This window comes from Dicentrarchus labrax, unplaced genomic scaffold (assembly GCF_905237075.1).
Source record: "Dicentrarchus labrax unplaced genomic scaffold, dlabrax2021, whole genome shotgun sequence".
In the NCBI taxonomy this organism is placed as follows: Eukaryota; Metazoa; Chordata; class Actinopteri; family Moronidae; genus Dicentrarchus; species Dicentrarchus labrax.
The window spans coordinates 21,876,458-21,903,592 of NW_026136701.1; the positions used below are offsets into that span (position 1 = coordinate 21,876,458).

A 27,135-nucleotide genomic window follows, 5' to 3' on the forward strand; every position below is an offset into this window, starting at 1 on the left:
AGAGGAGCAGACTTGTTTTCTGAAGAGCTTTAGAGGAACTTCTGTGAAGGGAGGATGGTTGTGTGGTAGGCTTGTGGTTTCACAGCTTCAAAAAAAAAAAAACGGACAGAGGGCCCCGGACTTCCTGATTGCCGCTGCTCTCACAGCTCACTTCAGAGGGGGCTTTTTAAGAGATCTTGCTGACAGCCGTCAAAGGAGCAACACAACAGACCTTTCATCTTATCTGGAGCTCGCTTGGTAAGATGTTGCGAACGCCGCTCTTCGCTGTCATTCTGCTGATCAATCCTACCTGCAGCGGTGAGGATTAGTAAATGTCACTTCTTTGAGCTCTCGCAGAAAGGTTTTTTTAAGATATTTCTAGCACTGAAAGTGTCGTAGACACTGGGTGGATTTAACGGTATCAAGACATCTTAAGGTTTGTGGTGGAAGTGGTGGTGATGATGATGGTGACTGATGAAGATGGTGTGTTTTCTGTGTCCAGAGGCCATTGAAGACATGAACATATGTTACGTCCTGGATGGGATTCTCATCCTTTACGGCATTATTCTCACCGTCCTGTACTGCAGACTGAGGGTAAGACAAACAGGAACAACACACACACCACCATGCTGAAAGAGCAGAACTGATCCTAATGCTTGTTCTAACGATAGTCAGAGTTATAATGCTGACAAAGATATGATTATTTACAATAAACTTCTCATACTTTGAGAGGAAAGTCATGAAACTGTCGTCGACATGTTGTGCCTTCGTGTTCATTGTAGTGACGTAGTTGACAATTTTTTTTTTTATTGTTTGCTAGTTTAATCTCACAGATTTGAGCCTATTTTCACGCCTTGTAGTAAATATGTGAATCGTATAATCATGTGAGCTTCCTGATTTCTGATTGATTGAATTGATTTTTAAACAGATGAGTCCAGCCAAGACGCCTGACAATCAGTATGAGGTAAAATTAAAGTTGTATATTCGTGTTGTTGTGACAAAAACTACTTGAAATGTGCTTTGAGAAGGGTTTTGTTATGTTTTTGCATTGGTTGTGCCCTCTAAGGCGGTATTTCTGTTTTAAAGCCAACATCAGTCTATCATTTCCTGTAAGCTTGAGCTGACCACCAAACCTACATTATTTATACACTGTACAGAGTCACAGTTTCCACCAGCATTTCTTCACACTAAACAAGAGTCAGATCCCACTTCCTGCTACATGTTGTAAAATGACATCGTGTTCATGCTGAAAGCTTAGAATAATTTAAGTAATTCACACTCATAAACACCACTTTAAAGACACAGACTGGAAGGAGGAACCAGATCTATCAGATAAGGCCTCTGGCGTATTCATGAAGAAATGACTTACTGTTACTAAAGCCCACTTGATAATTCCTTTGAACTGTTTCCATCCCACAGAAGCAGCCCGCAGAGGGAGGCATCTATGCGGTGAGACTTCTCATTCTAATGCTTAAAAAGACTTTTAAAAAGGCACATGATGGAAAAGTGACAGCTTACCGCAAAGCGGACGGTAAAAGCACCTTTATTTTTTTTGATTTAATTCTGTCACCTGGCTGGCAGAAAATAAACCAAAAAACATGTCACACCAAAGAGCAGGAAATGCTCACTGCATTTATTTATGGAAATGTATTTTAACACATCATATCAGGTGTTCTTCTCACTATTTTTTCTTCTATCTGTGTGTCTCAGGGTCTGACTTCCCACAGTACTGACACCTACGAGACCATCAGAATGGACAAAAAGCCTATCGTCTGATAAAGGAACATTCGGTGCAGAGAAGATGCTGAGAACAGAAACAGCGTCGGGTCTCTTAAAGCTTTATACTGTATATTTAGTGAGCTGATTTATAGTTATATATGCCTTTTCTTCTCCTTTTTTTATTTTTGTAAAATACTTTTGTTTCTAATCTTTGTGTCATGCATGCATGAAATGTTCAAATTAAATTAATTTAAGAATTTACTAATAAAGGCTATGTCCGTGTGTTTTGGCTGCATGTCTGTCTGTGTTTCACAGCTGCTTTTACACAAGTTACCATGAAAACAGAAGTTTAAATTTGTCTCTTGTTTCAGTTCATGTGTTCCCTTTTTTTTTTTTGTAAATGAAGGATTTCACTTTATATGAAAACACATGTTAAGTGTAACTAATGATTATTTTTACTATCTAATCTAATAATATTCTTATTATTGTTTAGATTAATCTTTTGGTGTACAAAGTAGCAGAACATTATGAAAAATGCTCATTACTAAGCCCATTATTTCTCTGTGAACTAATGATTAATCTAATCTATGCTTAAATAAAATTGATTTGATTATCTCAAATCATGTGGTGGTTCTACAGGTGTTAAGGGGTTAAGCTTTAGTAAATAAAACTTGGATTTGGGAAAGTAATGGATAACCTTTAGATAGAATATAACAAATCTCAAGCAGATTTCAGTTAATTTAATTAAATTTTGAAGTATCTGGCTCGTTACAGTGTTTAAAACACTCACCAGTTTATTTTTTATAAGTTTCATGTCTATTTCTGAAAACATTTTATTACTGCAATTTATGCAAAATGTGCTTTATTTTTACGGCAGAACATTGCAATGTTACATTTTATGAATAAATGTAACACCTTCATTCTTTTAAATAAACATTACAATTAACCAGAAATAAGGACATCTTCATTTTGAGCATCCAGGCACATTTTCACTGTAAAAACCTGTTTTATTTCACCCTGTGTGACAGCAGATCCTCACTCAGACTCTCTCACTTACTTATTTACATAGAAACATAACTGGAAATGTATTCAAAACAGATCCATAACAGCCTGTGCACACTGTCTGTTTTCCCTGAGGCTCTTCACAATGACACAAGGAACTCATTCACTCATCCAGATTCCTGTTGCAACACCTTCACTCTTGAGGCAAAACAAGGTTGAAAAAGATTTGGTGTCATGGCTGCATTTGGATGTTTGAATGTTTATTAAGGTTAACATACATGTTTTCTCTGGAACCGATCATATTATCATTATTAATCATTAATTCAATACAGTTCCACAAACATTTACTGCAGCTGTTGTATTGGCTCTTTATGCACTTTTAATTAAACTGTGTAAAACTCAACCCAATAGGCTGATACTGTATGATAATATATATATTGTGGGGGGAGAAAATACCTTGTGAACTGTTTATTCATATGAATGAGGGATTCAGGGCTGTATCGAAAGCTTAAGCAAACAGTTGAAACAATAACAGCATCTGCCTGTCAAACGTAAACAATCATGTTGTTTTGGAAAAACTGAATAATTTGGAATTTCACACGAAATTATGCTGCGTTCAATTCGTCCTGGGAAATTCAATATGTCTGTAAAAATTGGCACTACCATGTGTTGTGTGTAGAGACGGGTGTTTTATATTTGTTTAGCTATCTTATTACCAAAAGCTACTTTGGTACAAAAAAAAACAATTTGTTACTACTATAAAGTGACAACAAAAACAACTCTTAAAGCTACAGATAGGCCTTCAGATTGTCCTCTGTGACTTTTTTGCTACTCAAACGTTTACCATGCTAAAAGTCAGAGGTCCCATACATTTGAGCATCTCCTACCAGTAACCAGCCTACAACACTTTGGTGACATTTTCATGGTAGAAGGAACATTAATACCAAGATTATTTGGTATGAAATATGGTAAACAATAAAAAAAAAAGATTTTAATATACCTAAAATGACAGGAAAATAAATATTTGTGTCACACAGACTATATATTTATTGTTAACTGAGATCATGTCGTTAGGTAACAGGATTTATCTTCTTTGTTCATTGAACTGCTTCAGGGGCTAAACTGTAAACTCCTATATCCGACTTTCTCAACGCTACGTGAACGCCGCATTAAATGGGCGTGTCCAGTTAACAAAGTAGGCGGGGCCGACTCAGGCAGGTGTAGAGGCTCTAACCTGTGTTACTTTCAGCCTGTGCGTGACAAACGGGGACTTGTGTTTGGTTCAATGGACGCTTTATTTTTCTTTCCTGAGTCAACTCAAATCTAATATCCAGTGTTTCCGTTTATCTGTTTACTTTTATTTCTCTGCTCAGTTCTTCTTCCAGCTGCTGCAGGGCGACTTTTTATTTTCATTATTGCGCTCGAAATGAAGTTAAAGCTGTTTACAACTTGCACTGAACAACATTCAGCTCGTATTAGTGGACAACAGTGGAGGATTTTTATATTTTAAAGCCTCGTATGTGAGATTTTTTTTTAAAGAGGAAACACCTGTCGCACCTGCACACAGGTGTTTGTGGACTCTTCCAAACACCTGCACTTTGCTTCCTGTCTGACCTTACAGCAGATATTAATAATGAAAGCTTAAAATCACCTTTAACCTCAGAGAAGGAAGTTGATTCAGACCTGCTTCTTTATGTTGGGACTAAAGATGGAGCTGACCGGGCAAAGGGCAAAATGTCTGGCGTTGCTTTTACTAGTTGGTGAGTTTTCTGTTACATTCATTTACATGACAATTCACTGATTTACACATCATTCACTGTCTCTGCTGTCATTATGGGATACAACTGTAAAGTACAGGTTGCTTCTTGTAGCCCACTTTAATGAAAAGTGACTCTAATATCCCCCAAAATTGAGTTGCAGTATGTCTGATATTAACTATTGAGTTAACAGGAACATTTTCCAATTTATATACTGAGTAATATTCCTTTAATATCTAATAGCTAATAGCAAGCAAACTACTTTCACTGCAGAAGTTTCAAACTGCTTTACAGGAAAACGAAAAGGGGAAATATGGAAAGAAATAGTAACTTACATTTCCTTTATATTGGCTATAACAAGACTATAATGTTCACACAAGCACCTGCAGTGAGGCTGTAGTGACTCTTTGTGCCTTTTTATGGACAAAAATATACAAGATCTGTTTAATATTTCTGTATTATTCCCATATGGAAATGTCTCCTGTAGGATAACTATAAATCTATTACCTGCATGTGCCTTTAATCATGTTGTCTGTAGTTACATTATGTGGCCAAAAGTGAGTGGACACCCATGATCTTGTGCGTTTCCGTGTCATTTATGACATGTGGTGGTGTATTATTTTCTGTTTCTGAAGACAGATGATGGAACATTAAAGATGATGTTTCATTAATGCTGTATACACTCTTTGGCCAGGCATCAATGTCTACTGTTAGATAAGTCTGGGGCTGTTTTTCCATGGTTTGATTTGGGCCTCCTTGTTCCATTCCTTCCTCTCTATATGGCCAAAACTATGTGGACACCCCTGATCTTGGTGGTGCAGTGTATTTCCATCTAATCTTTAATGTGTGTTGGTGTATTTTTCTGCAGATAAATAACCAAACAATGAAGATTAGGGTTCATTAATGATGTATACACTCTTTGGCCAAAAGTACGTGGACACCCGTCTCCACTGGTTAGATCGAGGCCTCTTTGTTCCAGTGTAGGGAAATCTAAATTCTCCAGCCTATGTTGATATTTTAGTCAGTGGTGTGCCTCCAACTTTGTGGCAACAGTTTGGGGAAGGACATTTCTTGTTCTCGCAACTTGTATCAACTCAACCAGGTCCATCAGAAAATTGTTTTCCCAGTTAGTGTGGAAGAATTTGGCTGTACCTTTTGAGCGAGTAAATGAGAGCCACATCCTAAAGCCACATTTAGAAATCTCCTGGAGCGTCTTTATACAAGAGTGCAGGGTGTTGTATCAGCAGATTAATATTTAGATATTCAACAATCACATATGGGTTTAATTTGTGGGTGTCCACATACTTTTGGCCCCATATCTTTCTTTCACCTGTAGGTGTGTTGAAACAAGCAGCGTGACAGAATGTCGCTCAGTCACATTCTTACTTTTAGTAAACATGAATCAGAACTTATTGCCCAACCTGCGTCTTCCTGTTTTTTTTATGACTAACTCTGTTGCTTTTGTTTCCTTCTTTAGTAGACTCTAAACTCAGACAAAACTGGAGCTCTATGCTGCTCCAATTAACAGAGCAAATGCACATACTAGACTTTTTTTTCCTAAACTGACAACCACAAGTGTGATAATGTTTCTCCCGTCCTGAGTGAACAGGAAAAGCTTGTATAGCAGCCTTGTGACGTTAAAGTGAACCCGTGTTTGTCTAAAGCGTGTGTGCAGTGTTTAACTCTTTCCTTCAGCTTGGTGTTAATCTCTTTAATGACACTCTCTCCTCTGTCTGCATTTCTCTTTGCCTCTTTCTAAAGTCATACTCTTTGTCTGCTTCTGTCTCTTCCCTGTCTTTCCTTTTTTACAACTCTTGTCTCTTTCCACTCCACAATTAGGTCACCCACACTGTAGTTCTTTGTTGGACAAATTTAAACTTTCTGTGAGTGAGGAGATCTGTTTCCCCTTCTTTTCTCTGTCACCGTTTTGTCGATGTGTCCTTGCACCAAACTGCGTGGGATTATCTCCTGTGGGAGTCCGTATCACATATCGGCTGCAGTGTAATCATTGATTGAGCTCATGAATCAGTAACCACAGATAAAAAAGGAAAAAAAGTGTGTTCACCCCCAGAAATCAAAGGGCAAATGTTTGGTTTTTCCTGTTTGAGATGTTGATGCATTGCTCTCTCACACCCTTTTTCACTCGTGTGTGTGTGTGTGTGTGTGTGTGTGTGTGTGTGTGTGTGTGTGTGTGTGTGTGTGTGTCTGTCCCACGTTTAGATGAAGACTTTTAACCAGGTGTGATAAAAGTCCAATCAGTCTTAGTCATCAGTCGGCATTGACAGAGTTTTTTCAACAGCTTGAGAGCTTGCTGCAGTGTATTGAACTCTTCCACTTTCACACAAAAACATGTGTACCATTCAGTGCTTCTGTACAGAGTTGACTTCCGGTATATGTAAAAGAAAATGTTGAATTTCTGTTCTGCGTCAAATTCACAATATGAAACAACAACTTTGTACTAAAGCAACAGGCTGCAACTACCAATCGAAAGGAGAGTCACAGCTTAAATACCACATCCATAACTGATAAAAACATTCTTAAAATGAGACAAACGGCTTACTGTATGTCAAGGTCCATACAATGAAAAGGAAGAATAGGAAAAAAGAAATAGAAAAGGTTTTATCTTGTAAAATACTCGATGGGAAATACAAAATATTTTTATTTATAAGAAAAGTTCAGATGATCAGACAATAACTAGTCCAAGCCTGGTTATTGTTATAGAAATGGTTTCTATAATCTTAAAAATAAACTAATTATACACAAACTTTTCATAGGTAGACTTCTGAAACATTAAAACAAAGACAACAGAATCATTTACTATCAAGAAATCTTGAAGTAAAGAATGTAATGTGTCACAAAACAATAAATACATTTGGAAGAAAGGACTAAAGCAACACTTAAACCACAACAACTCTATATCAGTAGCTCTTTATAAACATCTCTGTTCACAAACAAAACATTTCTGCTTTTCAAGAAAGAATTAACCCACATAAAAGCCATTGTTCAAATGAGCACTCAAAGCATAAAGATCTTGAACGTCCCCCTTCTTTGTGGAGGTTGCATGTCAACAGACAAGCAGGTTAGGTGAATCGGCAACTGCCTTTAGGTGAATGTGTTTGTCTGTCTATATGCAAACCTATCGCCCAGTGCATTATGGGATAAAGTCAAGCCCTCTTGTCTTCCTTAACAAGACTAGATGCACAGAAAATGGATGGATATTTTTTCTGGTTTAGGATTTTCATGATGTCTGAAACTGCAGTCTGTAAGGAAACTACCTCAGAATGTATCACTGTAGGAATAAAAAGATATGGCAGCACTTAACAATTATTTATTTATTATTTATATCAGAAAAAATGGTCCCAAAACCCAAACATATTCAATTTGCAAACAGAAAAACGTAGCAAATCTTAAGCATATATTGATGATTATTAAGATAAGTCAGTGATACAGTTATTGTGAAATGAAAATGTCCTATTGTCCCATATCCTCAATGCTTTATTTGATGAAATTGTCTCACTTCCCCTCTCCTCTCAGCGGTGAGTGTGCAGGGTGTCTTTGTGGAGCCCCCTCAGCCGTTCACCTCCCTGCGCTCCATGGCAGAGAGTGAGACCAGGCTCCCTTGTCGCTACCAGGTGGAGGAGGGGCAGAAGGTGGTGCAGGTCACCTGGCACAAGGAGCTCCCAGATGGCAGCAAGGAACAGATCATCACTTCCCACTTTGTACACGGCACAGGTAGGGCCTGCAGCAACAGCTGAGCGAGTTCTTGTGAGGAGAGTCATAGACAGGGAAGTTTCTGCGGTTTCAGTTACTGTAATGTTTGGACACGGGTGCCTGAACGTCACTGAGTTGTACACTTACAGGATCTGTCCTTATCAGGCTTTTGTTTAAGATACTGAACCATTTAGACATTTAGATCAACATGTGATGATTTAATAATACACTGTTCTACCACTGAAATATTGTTACTTAGCTCATATCTTCTTCAAACACAAGTGCTCCTTTAAATATAATTGAAAAGTAAAAATAGAATAGTATCTTATTTGAAATAAATAGGGCTTAGATGACTTCAAATACCACATTTCTGTCCTTCCTTTTTTATTTTTATGTTCTGTTGCAGATAAATGGATCTTAAATGGATGTGAGTTCAACAAAAGAAGAAAATGACTGAAATAAAAAATATTCAAGAAACAAACTTTAAAATGTGCAACTGTATTCAAAAGCCCCTCATTTACATTAAAGCAGGAACAAGGAACTTTCATTTTTTTTATGCTTCTGGTGGCCCCTGTGGAAAAAAACAGTGGCAGACATTAAGAATAACTTCACAGAAACAGTCTGTGTGCTTATGTAGGTCATATAGAGGCATCAGTATTAAAGTAAGACTGTTGAAGTGTAACTATATTTACCATCTTATCATCCAAATCATATTAAAAGTTTTGGCTGATGTCAAAGTAATTGACAAATACAAAACAAGCACATTAAGGATGCTGTGAATGGTTTAAAGAGAGATGTAAGGTTTTGGTTTGTACTGGGTGAATTAAACTAGAAGGAACAATATGAACTGGAGTATTGTGTTTATATTGTTATCTGTTTCTGTTTTTTAGGATTTCTCAATGGTGTGGCCACCTAAACTTTATCTTTCTCAGCAGCAACATAAACTGTAATTAGCGCTGTCAGTTGACTGGCTACTGCGGTCAGACTGTATATACGGCTTAATGCCAATTGCAGACCAGAGTCTTCACCATCCTAAAATTAATACTACAGTTATTTTGAATTGTACAATGCAACAAAATCGTTATTTATTTCTTATTTACTATTCAAAACTCATCTAAAAGACATGCATTTAGTAAGATTCACCATTTATCCAGGCATTTATATACTGCAACTCATTTGGTAGCAGATATTGAACGATTGTCACAACAGCAGTGCTGCCAGATACCTACAGGCTATATTTCAATTATTCAAATATTTTGGCCCCTCTTCTCATCCGAGTAGTATGATTGAGATTGAGACATTCAATGACTGATAACGGACGACCATCAAAACCAAATGTCATTCAGTTTGTCACAACTAGATTGAATGTTTTTTCTTTTCACATTATTATTCTCTCTGATAAAAGTCTTGTTTACTGTGTGATTTTTAAATAAGATCACACCAGGAGACTGTGTAGCTGCACCTGGATTATTAGTCTGTAGGGTGGGGTTGTGACATCAATGGATAAATGCAGGTTTATGTCTGTTTCCCTTCTTGGAATGAATGCGTTTGACTAAGCATTTCTCACTGGGAACACACTGTTTTCATATATGTGAAGTGTAATTTATTTGGTCTATTTGAGTTTTGTAAATAAAGATGATGGACTTATCATCTGGCCTGAGCTGAAGTCTTTGTTTTCTACATCAGAGATTGGGCGTTACACGGGCCGGGTGAAGTTCGAGAGCGGGCAACCCATGGAGAACTCGGCTCTGCTCATCCCCAGCACGGAGGAGCCGGACGAAGGCAGCTACACCTGCCACATCTCCACCTTCCCCAACGGCAACTTTGAGATCCACATCAAACTCATCGTCTGGAGTAAGAGTCATCCTCTTCCTCCTCCTTTCGCTCTTTCTTTCTTCTCCCACACCTTCCTAATCCTACCAGAGCTACTGTAATGATGTTTAAGCCACCATCATCTTCATAGAAGATAAAGTACTGCCAACCAGGGGAAATTCAGCAGGTTTGCCAGCGTGGCCACAAACGCAGCATATCTAAAGTTTTAGAGGGTAAAAATCAAAAATTATTTTTTGGGTTTATTCCTCGTAACAGCTTCATAGCAAGTGGGAAACACAAAAAAATGCTTGTTTGAAGGCACATTTCTGTGATGCAGAGTTAGATGTAGTAGCTCAGCTGTGCTATTTGTGACCAAGAAAGATGCAGAGGATGTATAATATAATAAAAGATTAACAGGTTCGAACAACATGGTTTGATTCAGTTCATGATAAGTTTCCAAGTCAAGTAGGTTTTATTTATATCAACCCAAATCTCAAATCTGCCTTGAAGCGCTTTACACCGTCCATCCCTCGACTCCACGATTCAGGAATGAATTTACCATGGAAAAATAAATACAACAACAGAGGAAGACTGCCAGAGTGTAATTAAATATATTACAATATTAGGTAAATAGAGTAGAGTAGAGTAAACTCAGCACAGTGCTACAGTCCATGATAAGGGTCTGGCACAATGCAAGACACTTGCTTCACATCTTAAAACATTAAAAAGACATTTGATATATTGACAACTGTGGCTTTAAAATAAACTGTAAGAAGTGAAGTGCTACTTGCTAACGGTCTTTTATTGCACATTGCTCTGTTGCACAGATTTGGTTTGATTTGCACTCTGGCACACACTTTTGTTGTTGTTATTGTTTTTTCTATAATCTTGAAATACATAACTTGGATTATTAAACTACTTATCAATAAAACAGTTCATTAAACTTAAAAATTCTCAAAACAAGCAGGTTTACTTTCGAAAGAACTCTTAAATTCAGAGATCTAGAGATGTGAATCTCACACCTGAATATTTTGGATCTCCTCCTTCCTCATGCACTGAGAAGATTTCCCTGGTTTCAGTGGAACCACAATAGCAGCCGTGGGAATGCTATTGTTGTATCAGATCTACCCTTAAGTGAACGCCTGCAGTGATGCTTTATCATGACATTTTCCTGCTAGTCATCAGCGGCTCAGTCACAATCTTGTCCTAACACGCCACAGATCAGACAAACCAACAGAGATACAAACATTATCAACTGACAGCCTCCTCCCGCTCAGGATTTCCTCAGTTCGAAACATTCAACCATCAAATATTGAATTTGCTTGTGGGGAGGATATCCATCAGCTACATATATATATATATATGTATATATATATATTTATGGATTTAAAAAAATCTATATTTCTTCCCATTTATCTGTACAGAAGAGTTTAAACTTCCCAAAATGAAAAGGAGAACTGTTATCTAAACTCACTTTTTGCCCAGTTCAGTGATTTCTGCAGTATTTTTAATGCGTTTGGGTTTATTTGGGTGGTTTTATTTGGCCATGTGGAGTCACTGTCATCTCTTATTAAAGGTGAAAATGTTCCTTCATTGGTTTTTGGTTTTTTAAAGTGTTGTTTTTGGCCTTTTTGCCTTTATTGGATAGTACAGCAGAAGAGGGGCTACATGCGATAAAGGGCCACAGGTTGTGTTTGAGCCTGGGCCGCTGCAATAAGCACTCAGCTTTGATTCATGGAGCTCTACCCGTTGAGCTACTGGGACACCCTATTTGGATTGTGTCTTTGGTTTTTGTTTTGTTTTTTTGTGTGTGTAGGACATCTCTTCCCAGATATCACCTGCCAATCAAACACTGTGGGCGGCCCTGTGATGTCATGTTTTCTGGAGTTTCTGTTTATAAAGCTTTTTCTTTGTATGTTAATCCATAATGGCTATTTCTGCTAATGCTAACTACCAGTTTTGTTTTCGTGCGTTAATAATCCAAACACCAGCGGGCAACGTCAGTGTTTACGAGAGTGAAGGCTGCTGGCACTTGGGTGTGAATCACAATGGTGTTAAACCAGTTAGTAACTAAACAGAAAGTATTTATGTGAAAATATCACCGGTGACATTTGCCCTGATGGTTTTGCAAGTCTGTCTTCTTGCACCATTATGATGCAGTTGATGATATTTCACCTCCAGAATTCTGTACATGGTTCATGTGCGTTTCACTGTTGCTCTCCACAATCTGTCATGGACGGCTCAGTCCTGGTGGTACCTTGTTCTCTTGATTATGGCCTTCTCTGTGTTCCAGGATGTATTTAAGGGTCTTTTTGTGACAATATTCTTATCTGACTCTCTCAGCAGCAGGGTCTCGAAGAGCTCGTTGCTCAAACTTGTCCCTGACTTACAATGACGTCACTACACAAACATAAAAAAAGCATTAAGTGAAATCCAGGTTTGAATGGATCCAGTTACAGCCACTTTAGGTAAAGAGAAATTATCTTTGAGCAGGCCTGCGGAAGTATTCATTAAATCTTAATGCATTGACAATAGTTAATTGTCGGGAATGTGCGTCACACAAGTCGATTAGCTCATCATTTTTAATACTAATACTGATTTTATTGTATTTTTTACATTAAACACAGTTCTATAAGAGAACTGGTTAAACTGTAAAAGGTAAAAACTGACCGTTTGTTATTACCTTCATTTTTTAATTACTTTAATCAAACAAATACATTAAAATTATTTAATGATGTTTATTTAATTCTTAAAATATGAATGAATGACTAGGTTTGTTGAATTTTGACATATTCGGATATTTTGATTTGTTGGTGATAAATGTAATTTATGTAGATATTTTCACCAAGAAAAAGTTGCGAGGTGATTTGCGGGAGACATTTCAAGATTAAACAAAATCAGGCACATAAAGAGAACATAATTCAAAGAAAATAAAATACACAATAAAGATTAAAAAAGAGACAGATGAGACATATTAGAAGAGGGGAAATTAAACCTTTTTGAAAACCTATTTAAAAAGTTGTCACTAATTCTTCCCAGGTTCTGTGTTGTATGGAAATCAGTATACATTCATCTTGTAGACTACTTTCTTATGGAAGACATTTTGATCCTGAGGTGAAAGCTCAAGCCAGAACCCTAAAGTTTTATGGCATATAAAAATGCTTGGACTAATAATATGTGGGCATTCTCAGTGTATGTGCACTGCAGGTTTCATATTGGACTGCAATTGGCTTCCAAACTAGTTCTCGTGTTAAACTTAAGATTTAAGGCGAGCACAGAGAAACTGAAAACAATCTTCACATGTCAAACTCCGCACATAACATCCATCTGCACAGGGAAGGGCAAACATCTAATTGAAGTAACTATAAATAAAATGAATTTTTGAGTGAAGGGGGACGTCTTCTTCGTCTTTAATCCCTTGAAGTATTTGAAATCCTATACTCACTCACTTCTTCCTCCTCTTCTATTAGTTTTACCCATCTCCTCCCTGGAGCCTGTGCTGCTGGTGGAGGGCCAGTCGTTTCGTGTGGCCGCCTCCTGTCGAGCCGTGGGCCACCCGCCTCCTCGCCTCTCCTGGGATACCGACCTGCCAGGTCAGTCCCAGAACCGCAGCAAAGAGGGTGGGTCCGTGTCCAGCTTCTACTCCCTGCACCCCCTGCGCAGCATGAACGGGAAAAAGCTGGACTGCTTGGTGTGGCATCCCGGCCTGGAGAAGCCACGCAGGATCTCGAACCGCCTGGAGGTGCAATGTGAGTAGAGCTGATAGCTGATGTAAGAGACCAGCAGGTTGTGGTTTTAATTATTATTTTATAGTTTCTTGAAGGTAGAGGTTTTCTAAAGTTCTGAAATAACCCACCCTTAGTTTGAGTGCAGCTGGTTTTCTGGTAACGTGACCAACAAAGGAGGTTTAAGTAGACACAGCAGACATGTGTTCTAATGCCACGTTACATACAAGTTGTAAACAGTTTCTAATGTCATAATGAATCTTTGCTGGAGTTTTCTTGACAATACAGAACAGCACTTGCTCAAAAACAGTCATATAATTTACTTGTGGGCCTATTTTCTTACTGTTTTAATCTTCGTTGTTTAATGATGCATTGCAGGGAAGTGTGTCAGGTTCATTACAGGTAGGTTGGTCAGTGTGTTTATGTTAGCACACTTTTCATTATTCTCACCACAGCCGATGTTTCTGCAGCGTCTCAGGTGATTTGACTACAGTTTGTACAATTTACCTCTAACCTAGGTTTACATAGGCAATCTGAGTGACAGGCTAAAATACAGTTAAAATTTTCCAGGACAACAAGTCTCTAGATATACAGGTTTTCCAGGACACGTGGGAACCCCAACTGTTTTTGTAATTAGTATACAAGAAATTTTGTAATAGTAGGAAATAAGCAGTGCAACCGCAGATGGACATCAATCAAAGTGCATCAATCAAAATATGACTTTGGAATTTATTAAACTTAACAATATTATTTTTAAGCTAAGAGAATATAAAGTCATTATAAATGCAGGTGTGAATGGATCCAGTTACAGCCACTTTAGGTAAAGAGAAATTATCTTTGAGCAGGCCTGGGGAAGTATTAATTCCATTTTAATGCATTGACAATAGTTAATTGTCGGGAATGTGCGTCACACAAGTGGATTAGCTCATCATTTTTAATACTAATACTGATTTTATTGTATTTTTAACAAGTAGAATACATAAAACACAGTTCAAAAAGAGAATTGGTTTAACTATAAAGGGTAAAAACTGACAGTTTGTTGTAATTATCTTCATTTCCAATTACTTTATTCAAACAAATACATTTAAATAATTTAATGGATTTTTATTTCATACTTAAAATAAATAGGTTTGAATAGGTTTGTTGAATTTTGACGTATTCGAATATTTTGATGTGTTGGTGATGTTTCTTTTCTATGTAAAACTATAATCATAAATGTCATTTATGTAGAAATTTTCACAAAGAAAAAGTTGCAAGGTGCTTTGCAGGAGACAAAAGAGAAAGTGAAAAGTTTTTCTAAAGATTAAAACTTCCCCGAGCAGTCTCGCCTCCATCCACAGTTTGTTTTAATGGTTTTTGTAGCCTCTGTTTCCTGGGCAGTCTAATATTCAGTGTTTAATAGTACACACTGATATAGGAATTAACTTTTTTGATCAGCTTTTCAATGCAAACTCTACATACTCAAAATCGTCTGAGAATTTCTGTGGTATGTTGTAACTCTGTGCTTTTGACTCTCATAGCAGGAACAATAGCTATTTCTTAGCAAGAACATGTGTAACTAATAACATTAATGATGATTTTGGTTTATTTAGGTGTGTCAGTGAGGAAGTCATACCAGAGTCCTGGAACGGGAACAGCCCAAATGAGATTAGAGTAAATGAGTTAATTACCTATAGCTGTGTTTTTTCTGCAGTGTCAACATGTCTGCAGTGAAAAAGGCCCATTCCTGTCAAAACATAGAAGAATATAAATGACAGTGATGTTATTGGTCATTACTGTGGCTTCCATGACTTAATTAGGCTCGTAGTTTCCAGGCGTACTAAGATGAGCTAACCCAGAGCTTGTTTGAACTTGAATGGTCATTATTACTCTGTTCCAAATCATACTAAATGCTAATTGTACACAAAATATACTAGATACTCATCTACATCGTATACGTTTGCAGTTAGTATAAATGAATCCACATACTTTATTGTTTTGTTCTATCTGGAAATGACACAAGTGAAATGTCAGACTTATGCTTTAAAAAAATGTATTACCTGTTTTATATGTACATGCATTGTGTATGGACGGTGTAATAATACTTTATATGATCACATAATTTATCGACCTCAGTTCATCCTTCTCCACAGTGCTATGGGACAATTCTTTTAGCTCCTCCCACTAATGACTGATTTAACCAATTGCATTTTTTTTTTTACCCTCTAGTTGCCCTGCAAGAGATATTTGTATAGCGTAACCTTCCTGCTGTGAAAATAAATGGGTGACAGTAGATTAAACATTAGACAATATTGGCAGGTTGGATCCCTTGTTGGCAAAGTGCATGAGTAATGCTACGTCCTCCGCTATCAGTGTTCATGCAGGGGATGGAAAAGGCACCTAAACTTCAGTTCTTTCAGTGCACCACAACTGCTCTTTGTCCAGTGTAATAGACAGATTAATGATGTCCGGACGAGTTGACTTAGGTCAGATTCAAGTCTTGAATCTGATGACATCAGATAACATCACTATCAGACGTAAAGACTCTTCTGTCGTCAGCAACATGCAAAACATTCAGCAATTACATATAATTATAATAAAGTGACTGGCATTAGTTACTATACCAGAACACCTCTGACCAGCCTTTAAATGTTCAGAGTTTATTTGGAAGTAAATAAATACATATTTATAAAAAGCACTCATTATTTCTGTAAATGTAATATGCTGACTGTTACTGTTTAAGTGGTTTTAAATGTGATGCATGATGACCAAGTTTAGTTCTTTGACTTGACTCTGAACTTCATAGCTAATTCTTGAGACTTATTTGTGACTTGTAAAACAATGATGTTCCACCTTTGTAGACTTTATGAGTATGAGAATAACATTGTTAATGACTAGGAGGGAACTTAGATAAATAAAGACACATTCAGTCTTCTATGGTGTGTTTGAACAAATCTCTGCTGACAAGTCTTTAATCTTTGCTCTTTAATGCAGTATATGGGGGAATATTTTGTGTCACTGCATGCTTATGTCTATGTTTCTGTGTCAGACCCCCCAGATCCCACCATCTCCACTACTACAGAAGACTTGTTCGAGGGTTCGGAGAAAGCTGAGCTGGTCTGCAGCAGCGGAGGATACCCCAAACCTCAGAACATCACCTGGACATGGTACCGTCATCAGCCTGTCTGCTGCTCATAAATATCTTCAGTTTAACTCTGTCTGTCTGCCAGCAAGAATCTGACAATTACATGTTAATTCACCCCTACTGTAATGCTATCTGCACTGCTAAACTGCTCTTTACATGGCACTGGAATGTGTCTCCAAACATACATAAGCCGCTGCCAACACGCATATACACAGATTACACAGCCGTGAACAACAAAGAAGTGTGCTTCAATCTAAAGGAGGGCGGCTTTCTCTCCTGCCTCAATTCATCGCCGAATGAAAGCTATGGTGTCGTGTTGCGCAATTCTTAAGTTAGAAGAAGAGTGAGGGAGATATTTTCACACGAGGGAGGGAGTAAGCGACACAAGGAAGAGCAGGAGACACATGCTAAGCACTTAATCATAGAGCCATGCTTTAAATATCACTCTAATGCCTGGTAAAACACAGGGTCTGTACTTTAATTAGAGACACTGTACCAGCCATTACAGCTACGACTGAACACACAATGATCGAATGTTGTGTGCTGAGCGAAGAATACTTCAGTCATGAGACAATCTTGAAATATTAAGATTATTCTGGATTAAACCTTTTCAACCCTACAGACCCTTTGGCGCGTTCATCAGTACAAACTCATGCCAGTGTGGAAAAGCGTTGTTTGAATCCAGAGAGGCTTGTTTGACCTTTTAGTTTGAAGAGATACTTAAACATTTTGGTAAAATGCACTGATTTACTTTTTGTGCCAGGAGTTAGATGAGAAGATCAATACCACTCTCATGCTTGTCCGGCAAATATATGAAGCTACAACCAGCAGCCTTTTAGCTTAGTTTAGCATAAAGACTGAAAACAGGGGGCACTGACTCTGTCCACAGGTTTGCCTACCTGCATCTCATTGCATTGACTAGAATCTTTTTGGCTGCTAAAGGTGGTTTACTCACCTTATCTGTATCATGTTCAACCATCTACTCTGTGTCAGATCACAATCTCCACCTGTGAATCTATTATAAAGGGCTGGTAGGGAAGCTAGGTGGGGTTTTGAGAAAAGAAATCGGAGCTCGGGGTGGGGGGAGCAGTTTAAATAGCTGCTGCAGCACAGTGAAACTGGGGGCAACATGACCCCTCTCTGTGGACCTGATCAGAAACCGGCTCTCCATTATGTGGCCTGTGATGGCTTCAGCTGCACAGTGAGGGATGCAGTAGCTGGACTTGCTTAAATCCCTCCAACCTAGTATTTATTGGGTCTATTAAGATCAATGGGCGCCAGTTGAAAGCCCAGCAGGTTTTGGTTCAGGTGCATGCAAATTGGTGGTTACACTCTGTGGTGAACCCGATCCTGTGAAGTGTTTGCACAGCTTCCGTAATGCAAACCAGTTCTTGCATTTCTTGCTATTGTTTTAGATGAGATGTCATTAGATATTTGTGTGTTTCCTGCTGACACTTCAATATAAATAGTTTGAACTGGAATGCAGCATTTGTACTTTGTTCATTTTGTTGAAAATGAGTCACAGCTATTGTTTCATGCAGTGAGTCATAGGTTTCTGTATGGTTTATCCATGGATTTACCTCTGCAATGTATCATTGTCAATTAATGGTGACATTTTCCTCTCATTATTCACAGGAGAGGAGGAGCTTTGCCTGATGGGACGTCTGTGATTGGAGGAAAACTTGTTTTCCAGCGGGCCCTACGCAGCAATGACAGTGGGGTCTACGGGTGTGTGGTCAAGAACAACGTGGGAGTGGATAAAACAGAGTATATGTTGACAGTAATAGGTAAGAGCAAGGCATTTCATCTTTGTTAGTGGTTAAACTCACACAGGATTAAAATAAGAAGCTGCTACTGTATGGTTTGTTGGTGTTGTAGAAGGAGGAAGTGAAAGGACAGACACTCATCATGGGACAGAGTAAATTCTCCTTTTGATTTGGAGTAATTATGCAAATTTGCTTCCCCCTTGTGGTGGACCGAAGGCATAAAACAGATGCTGTTGAACTCAATCAAGATCAGAATTGCTTGTTTGGATGAAATATAAAAAGTGTAGCTTTGTTGCTGAGTAAATGTGTTTGTGTGAGGGGAGATTCATGAGATGGCTTCCTTATCTTTCTTCCAGGGCCTTCTCCACGTATGGACAGTACCCCCATTGACAACAAGTTGTTGATCATTATTGGGGCTTCAGCTGGAGCTTTGATCATGGTGCTGGTCATTGTCGTCCTGCTAGTCAACCGCTACCATCGGCACAAAAACAAAAAGCTTGCGATGGAGCTCAGTGAAAAAACGTAAGTCGACCCACATTTTCTTGAAAAAATACTTTTATTTATTGCCCCAACTGTGATGACGGCTCAAATATGAATGTTGTAAACTGCTATTTAAACTGTTTACAGACTGTGAACTATTTTCTTAAATTAAAATTTCAGACACTATTCTTCAGTTAATCCTCCAAATGTGCTGTCTTTATTCCCAGGGACGAAATTAACAGCCTCTCCAGACAAGCCTCCTTCAGGAGACTGAACTCTGTCAGCACAGACCCCAGAGTGCCGGTACAAACACACACACACACACACACACACACACACACACACACACACACACACACACACACACACACACACACACACAGCTTCTGAGAACAATAACCTGCAGGGTTGACAGAAACCAGGTCGACACACCCGGGGTGGAGCCGCTGGCAGGTCAGCAGCCGTGTCTGCTGCGGAGGCCGATGATTACAGGATGCTGCAGCTTCAAACAAATAGCATGCAGTGTTCACGTCATTAATATTCCATTCTGGGTGAATCATTTTATTTATCTTTTGGGTTCATGTTCACAAACATTCTTTTACTTTCTCTCTATTTTATATATTTTTTTCCAGGCTGAAGATTACGCGCTGCTCAGAGTAGACAGCCGAATGAAAAACAGCCAAATGTCTCTGGTGAGTTCCTCTCTGGGGGCAGTGGAGTGGAAGAACAGTTTGATTTTGAGTTGGTTATAATTAGTTTGTACAGTAATGAGTACTGTAAGGCTGAGTGACGATTCAGGTAATTTAGATTTAGGACAGACTTTTGATAGGGGTGAAAAGAAAAACAGATGATGCTCACTGAGCAGTTACATCATTTAATCCAAAATATGAAGACTTGAATTCACTCAGTGTCTTTTTTTAAAAAAGAAAATAACTGAAAAGAATTTAAGTTAAATCTTTTTAATTTGGAAAATATGCAGTCCCTGTACTTGACAATGTCATTTAAAATCAATTAACCTTGGCTCTTTTTGTTAATAGTTTCCCTGAAATTGTTACCAGTTGATTATATATGTAATAGATTTATGTATCATGGGGAGGGGGAGGTGCACAAGCTTGATGTTTTTTAGGCTCCCAAACGGTTTAATGGCATAAAAAGTTTGGGAACCAGCAGATTATTTGATTAACAGGAAATTAATTGACAAAAATTGCTGACTCTAGCTTCTGGAATCTGAAGATATGGTATTTTCTTACATTTATAGGATTAAAAATTAAATGAAAAAAAATCTGAATATCACCATAAGGTCTGGTAAACTGTGATAGGCAATTTTAATTATTTTCTGGCATTTTATATAATATTAAATTAATTGAATCATCTGAAAAATGGCTGACCAGAGAAACCACTCCAATGTGGTTTGGGAGGATTTTACTCAATGAACACAACTTAAGTGATTTAGTTGTCGTGATTTCATTTGCAACAGTAAATTAAAAGCCAGAATTTAAGGTTAGGGACTTTTAAAGATTTCGAGTAAATGCTGAACAATCCCATTTTAAATGAAAATGCAAAGAGTGTCATCAGTCACCAGCTGTCTCTAGCAGCTTTCTTTCCTCCATTATAATGCAAATTAATACAAGAAAAAAAAAAGGATTACAGTTGATTAATTTACATAGTTATTATGTAGAAGAAAACAAACCGTTGTCATCAGTGTTGTGACTGTTTTTGGTCTCCTCCCGCTCCTGCAGGAACGACCCATCTACAAAGGCAGCCAGTCCACTCTGGGCGGGAAGTGGGGGCCTTCGGGTGGGGTGGAGGTGGACGAACTGGGACGCCCCGTAGTCTGGCACGACGGCAGGGACAGCCTGAGAGGAGCGGAGATGGAGGTAGAGAAGGAGGAGCGCAGGAGGAGGGTGGAGTCTTACCTGAAGAGCAGCAACATGTCACTGGTATGTGTCAGCATCAGAGAGATTAGGTTGAAATGCATTTAGTTTCGCTTGTACCTGTCAAATGGTATCGTGTTTTATTTATTGTCATTGTCACTGTCAGACATTGTCTCGGAGACACAACAGACGAAGGCTTATTCTATCAGCCATAATTGTTTCATTATTAATAAAAAGTGTGTGTGGACAGATCTGTTTCTTCCAAGTGATCATGTTTGTGTACAAATAGGAGATACCATCTTTTAATAAGGCCAAATCTTCACTCTACAGGGTTGCGTTCAACACTGCCAAATGTAGAAAAGTTTCCTTTGATGTTTTTTTTAAGTAGATCTAGTGGTGTGTTATTGACCAACCTGTTGCTAAACAATGGTTGTTAATGCTACTGCTATAGCAGATAATTTCTTTTTTTTTTAAGTCTGTGTAAGTGATTAGAGGTGTAAAATCATTACTTTTATCTCCATTTAGCACTCTATTGGATCTTTTTTTTATCAGAAAAGTAGTAATGTGATTTTAATATCCGTCTACCAGGACTCAGGACTGCCCTCTTCCCTGATTCCTGTGAAGGTCCAGCCAGATGAGTGTGTCGGGCCCAGAGACCAGGACCTGGGCTACCACATGGAGGGAGACTCCCCACAGTCGGTAGCGGACGGACACGAGGACGACGAAGTCAATAGCTCCTACCAGATTTCGGAGGCGCTCACCAATCACTTCTACTTCAGTAATGGCGTCCTCAGGCCCAGGCCACACTCCAACGCCATTCTGCTGCACCCCAGAGGACAGATCATCTAGCCCACAGACTCCCGTCCACAACATGAGAAGAAAGAAAGCCTTTAATGCATTCCTGCATTGAAAATGACTTCATTTATATAATGGGATGTTTGTTTTGTACACACTGACTGCAGCGGGTAATTAGCCCCAAGAATGATCCAAACTTTGATTCTTTTTTTTTTTTTTTTGCTTCTGGCTTGTAAGATTTTGAGCTTTTATCCAAACACTATAATAATTGGAAAGTCTTTGGGTTTTTTTTTAATGCCATAATTGGGTAGCTGATGATGGAGAGATGACAGGAAATGAGGTGGGGGAGAGAGATGGTGAATGTCATGCAGTAAAGGTCCCCAGACAGACACAAACCGGTGACGTTGCGGTTCAATTTTTTTTTATCCTAATTATTTTAATAAATCAACTTTTTTGCCTTTCACAAACCACGATTTCCTTCAAAGTGCGTGTAACAAAGGTTCCTGTTACACAATGTTTACTACCTGCAGTGCTAAAAGTTTGCGCCTAACAGCTGGGCAAACTATTTTATATTCAAAGATTTAAATTGGGAGATTCCCAATAAATGATGCCAATTTACAGTTCTTTGTTTACATCACAAACATGCAGGGAAGGAAAATGTGGACGAGGACAACATCTAAGCTCCGATGCTTGACCGAGTGAAGAGTAAACTGCACTCAAAACTCTGATATTTTCACCCTGGATAAACCTGTGGATAAGATGTTAGTATGTGTATTTGTATATGTATTTTATATATATATATATATGTAAGGAGCTACTTTATGTTTGTGATCATGTAATTAACAGCAGTTACAAAAAGGTCAAAAAAGGCTGTTACCCTGAGAACCTGAACACAGACATGGACAAAGTCTTCAAACTGGATGGATAAACGCAACAAACTGGTTTCCATAACCCGGTTTTATCTAAATCAACGTGACAAGACTGGAAGAAACGTGCGTGGAGATGAACTGTAAAGCAACTGTGTATATGTTTGTTTTGTTTTTTTGTGTAAATTGTTTTATATCCATTCGGTGTTTTTTTCTACAAAACTGAAAAAGTGGACATGTAAATGTTAAAAAGTTTATTCATAAAAGTACAGCATAAAAACAAAGTCATCGTTCTTTATTATAACCTGGGACAATTACGCTCGTCTCTGCTCACACAGGAGGTTTTATTTAAAGGGCATCGTTAAATCACAGCCGCTGCAGTAATGTAGCATTCGTATTAGACTGTAGTGATTTTCTGGTTCATCCTCATGTGACGTTTACGTCCTTGTTAGCTCGGTAACGACTGTTGAGACAGGTAGGGGGAAAAAAAGTGCATTTTCACAGGTTGGCTGGGCTCACTCTGTTACAGGGCGATGAGTTGATCTCAGTCTGTATTTTTAAAGGTCCAGTCTGTAACATTTAAGAGGATCTACTGGCAGAAAAAGGCCTTTTGGAGTTTGTTTCTACAGTAGCCCAGTGTGGACAAACTGGCACCGTAGTTTCTCCTACGCACTTCACAACCCGTTTCACATTTCCAGGTTGTGAAATACAGACGCGAGCAGTGTTCAGTTAGTTTGTGATCTGCAACTTTTCACCGCTAGATCCGACTAACTCCTACACACTGGTCCTTCTGACGGATAAACTCAACATTTTGTGAAATACGCTTATTTACTTTATTGTTGAGAGTTAGATGAGAGGATCGAGACCCCTCTCGTGTATGTCAGTCAGCAGCTGCTTAGAATTTAACTGAATTTCTCCTAAGGGGGATTAATAAAGGTATATCTTATCTTAAGACTGGAAGAAGGGGAAACAGCTACCCTGGGACTGTCCAAAAGTAAAAAAACCTGCCTACTAGCACCTCTGAAGCTTATTAATTAATATGTTAAATGTTTGTTCACAAAAACCAAACCACAACAAGCTTTAGAAGCGGGTTATATGCTGGAATTATTTTATCCATGTCAGTATCAAACAAACGAGATACATACGGTTAATCGGTGGGAATTAGAAGAGCCAGTCGGCAGGTTTAGTAACCTTTGAAGAGAGCCAGGCGTGGCTGACTGGAGGACACCAGGGACTACCTATAAGATGTCCTACATCTCCCATCATGCAACAGCTCGCCTGGAGATCTCTTGGGAAAGCTCTAGAGTAAGTTACTGCTATGATATGAATGTTTGTACTATGAAGGTTCCTATCTGACGTTACTGAGCTGTAAACATATAAATGGAAGCTATAATGAAATGACCCAAGGTTTTAATTCTTACAATGTTAAGATAAGGAGCTTTCTTTGCTTAAAAGCCTTAAAAAATATGACTGATATTGCCAATTATCATTAATTAATTGTGCCTCAAATTCCCTGTTTCGGCTTACAAAGGCAACGCAGGTCATCGAGTAATAACCGCTGTGACTAAACTTAGTGTGAGTTCAGTCTCATCCTCTAAGTGCTGTGGCTGTCTGTCCATCAGGTCAAGGAAAATCTGTTTGGAAATAATTTTTTAAGCTTATTTAGATGCAGATCTGGGCTGCTCCACTAGCTCGATGTTCACCGTGAACCTGATAATGAACAGTGGATGGGACAAAAGGTAACGCTAAGAGATATTAGATAGGTCTATAATAATAAAAATACAAACAGATCGTTGTTGTCCAAACCTTTCTGATTCACAACGACTATCATCAATCAACCAAATATGTATAACATTTAGAAGTCTATAAATCTCTTAACCGCCAGGTTTTTACAAACAGTACATTGTACCAAAATTAGTTCTTACAATCAAAGCTATGTCAAAGTTATAATATCCAAGAAAACAGAAGTGCACAGTAAATCAGTCGGCTACATTACTTTTCAGTAATATCAAAATACAAAGAGAATTTGTTAAATCGTCTAGACATACACCACAGAGACACTCCTAGCTTTTCTTCAAACTCTACAGAATCAAACTGCATTTTGGGATAGAGCCTCTTTGTGAGTCCGCTGGTGAGTGCGAAGGTTACTCCTCTGAGAAAAACACTTGCCGCACGTATCGCACGTGTACGGTTTCTCCCCCGTGTGAATGCGCTGGTGGATCTCCAGGTGGCTGACGCGATCGAAGCTCTTGCCGCAGAACGGGCAGATGAACCACTTCTCCTTGATGCGACGGCTCGCTATGGTTTTGTGCAGCTCGGGGTCGTTCAGGAGGAAGAATCTGCCGTCCGCGTTGAAGGCCGACGTGTTTTTAGTTTGCGGTTGCTTCTCCGAGAGGAACCTGAGGGACACTCCTCTCTCCGGGTGATTTATTGCTTCTATAGGCTGACTTGGTTGAGCTTGGCTAAAAGGCACGGGAGCTCTCGATTTACTCGACGCACCTTGTCCATTGTCCCTCGTGAACCTGTCCGAGTACGCCGTCTCCGCTGAATTATCAAAAATGTCCAAAGCGTTCTGAATGAGCAGGATCTCCGAGTCCAGATTTTGCGACAGCTGCTTTGGTTCGAAGAAGCAGTCCGTTTCGTCGGCGGTGTCGCTGTCTCCCACCGACACCGACGACCACTGCTGGCTCTCTTGTTCTTCCATGAGCTCAGCGGGTTGGAGGCTCAGCTCCATCTCGTGGTGACCTGCTCCGTCGTTGACGCTCTGATCAGAGTCCACTATCTGCTCCACAATCTGGACGTCGTCCTCGTCCTCTAGCTTGACTATTAGGTCCTCCTCGTCGTCATCTCTGCCGTCGCTTTCACAGTGGTCCGATTTGAGCTGCTCGCACGGTTTCTCCTCCGTCTGCGGAGGCGGCGGGGTTCGGTGATTGGCCGAGGTGTCCGCCTTCTCTCTGACGCTCTGATCAGAAGACAACGTCTGGACTGAATCTATTATCGGCCCTGAAATGACAGAGCAGGTGCATTTTTATTTAACTTTCATTCAACAGTTTCCTTGTATAATAATGTATAAGTTTTACTACTGGTGATTTATAAAGGACGGTACACAAAGAAGAACCAGTCGGTAGTATACAGGGGTTATAATTAAATATATTGTGATATATTAAGATACTGTAAGAGAATAAATAAATACATTTTAAGAAAACTGTCACTGTATAAAGAAAACACCACCATGTGCATAAAATCTGAGTAAAGAAACATTTACAACACTGCTATCCACTGTATAGTTTGATGTTTTCCTATATATTCCTGCACCCCTCGTATGTATTTGCTGAAGGTGAACACAATCACCATTTTGAAAGTGAGGTTTCAAAGCTTTCCAGACAACACAGAACAAGTTAAACAGGTACTAAAGAGCGGGCGAGTGCTGCTGCCTGACACACAAGCCAAACACAAAAAAACCTGCAGTACAGACGGGTTGTGAACGTAAGTATTTAACACGTTAAAGGATATTTAACTGGACTATTCTATTAGGAGAGGGATAAATATGTGGCTGGATGTCACAAACTGAGGGACAGATATTATAATGGAGCTCAGGCAGGCAGGAAAAGCCAAGCTCAGCCACATCAGCTGATTGCATATGATCGTAAACACACATCAGCTGATTCCCTCCACAGCATCCTATTGGAAAATATCATTCAGCCTGCATGTTTTTCCATATATGCACGTAGAAGGGCAAATATATATATATATATATATATATATATATAGACATTCTGCATTTGGAAATAAAGTTTTCTTTGGTCCTGACTGGAATATCTTTAGTTATTATTACTTATTATCACACACTTACTGTTTACTAGCAAATTTATAGATGTTTATTCATCAATTTATTGTATTGTATATAATAAACAGTACATTTTATGAACTGTAATCTTAATTAATTGCACGTATCAACTGTATTTCTCCTGCTCTCTCTCTTGTTTTCACATTATTAACGCTTTGGCAATAACAGACCCGCCATTAAAGCATATTAACCCGAAATAAAACCTCCTTTATACTCTGCTTCAATCAGTATCAGCCTGTCCATTGTACGGCCGTGTGTTTATTCTTACCCTCGCCGGTGGGCGGCGGGACCTTGCCCTGCTGCTCCCTCTTGGAGGAAGAAGATGAGGAGGAAGAGGAGGATGAGGAGGAGGACTGAGACATGACCGTTAACCGCTCGTTTTCCATCAACATCAACTTCCTGTTCAGGGCCTCGATCTCGTTCTCCCTCCGGCGGAGCTCGACCTGAACGAGCGCGAAGCCGTCCTCCCAGAGTTTACTGATCTCCACCACGGCGGCTTTCGCCAGCATCTCCATGATCGAGGTTAACTTGCTCTGGAAAGCCACACAGTTGGCCATGTTGCCACCCTCCTCTCTCTCTCTCTCTCTCTCCGTCTCTCTCTCTATCCCCCCCCTCCCCCCTCAACGTCACACACCCCGCTAGCTGTTACTGTGGCGACGCGACGGACGTTGAGCGACC

General features: G+C 39.1%; 3 protein-coding genes across 6 annotated transcripts; 2 read left to right on the top strand and 1 right to left on the bottom strand.

Moving 5' to 3' along the window:
• The first annotated feature begins 53 nt into the window (after positions 1 to 53).
• On the top strand, positions 54 to 1,993 carry fcer1gl (Fc receptor, IgE, high affinity I, gamma polypeptide like). 3 transcript variants are annotated; one of them, XM_051410653.1, is made up of 5 exons: positions 54 to 297; positions 482 to 573; positions 908 to 943; positions 1,399 to 1,510; positions 1,690 to 1,847. In XM_051410653.1, exons 1-5 carry the CDS (start codon positions 243 to 245, stop codon positions 1,710 to 1,712), a joined length of 318 nt encoding a protein of 105 aa, XP_051266613.1. In that variant the 5' UTR covers positions 54 to 242; the 3' UTR covers positions 1,713 to 1,847. The 3 variants fall into 3 exon arrangements, with proteins under 3 accessions (XP_051266613.1, XP_051266632.1, XP_051266622.1); XM_051410672.1 differs by having other exon boundaries at positions 77 to 237; XM_051410662.1 differs by having other exon boundaries at positions 100 to 297; positions 1,399 to 1,428; positions 1,690 to 1,993.
• A 1,938-nt stretch (positions 1,994 to 3,931) lies between these two features.
• On the top strand, positions 3,932 to 22,894 carry nectin4b (nectin cell adhesion molecule 4b). 2 transcript variants are annotated; one of them, XM_051410595.1, is made up of 11 exons: positions 3,932 to 4,460; positions 7,992 to 8,189; positions 9,855 to 10,022; positions 13,451 to 13,729; positions 16,734 to 16,851; positions 18,465 to 18,616; positions 18,952 to 19,117; positions 19,303 to 19,378; positions 19,708 to 19,767; positions 20,815 to 21,015; positions 21,574 to 22,894. In XM_051410595.1, the coding sequence occupies exons 1-11, from the start codon at positions 4,394 to 4,396 to the stop codon at positions 21,796 to 21,798; spliced, it is 1,710 nt and encodes a 569-aa protein (XP_051266555.1). In that variant the 5' UTR covers positions 3,932 to 4,393; the 3' UTR covers positions 21,799 to 22,894. The 2 variants fall into 2 exon arrangements, with proteins under 2 accessions (XP_051266555.1, XP_051266546.1); XM_051410586.1 differs by having other exon boundaries at positions 3,933 to 4,460; positions 21,538 to 22,894.
• LOC127369366 (uncharacterized) lies at positions 22,850 to 27,103 on the bottom strand. The gene is made up of 2 exons (XM_051410639.1): positions 26,726 to 27,103; positions 22,850 to 25,613 (listed from the first exon to the last, which is right to left on the bottom strand). The coding sequence occupies exons 1-2, from the start codon at positions 27,012 to 27,014 to the stop codon at positions 24,700 to 24,702; spliced, it is 1,203 nt and encodes a 400-aa protein (XP_051266599.1). The 5' UTR covers positions 27,015 to 27,103; the 3' UTR covers positions 22,850 to 24,699.
• Between the last annotated feature and the right edge of the window lie 32 nt (positions 27,104 to 27,135).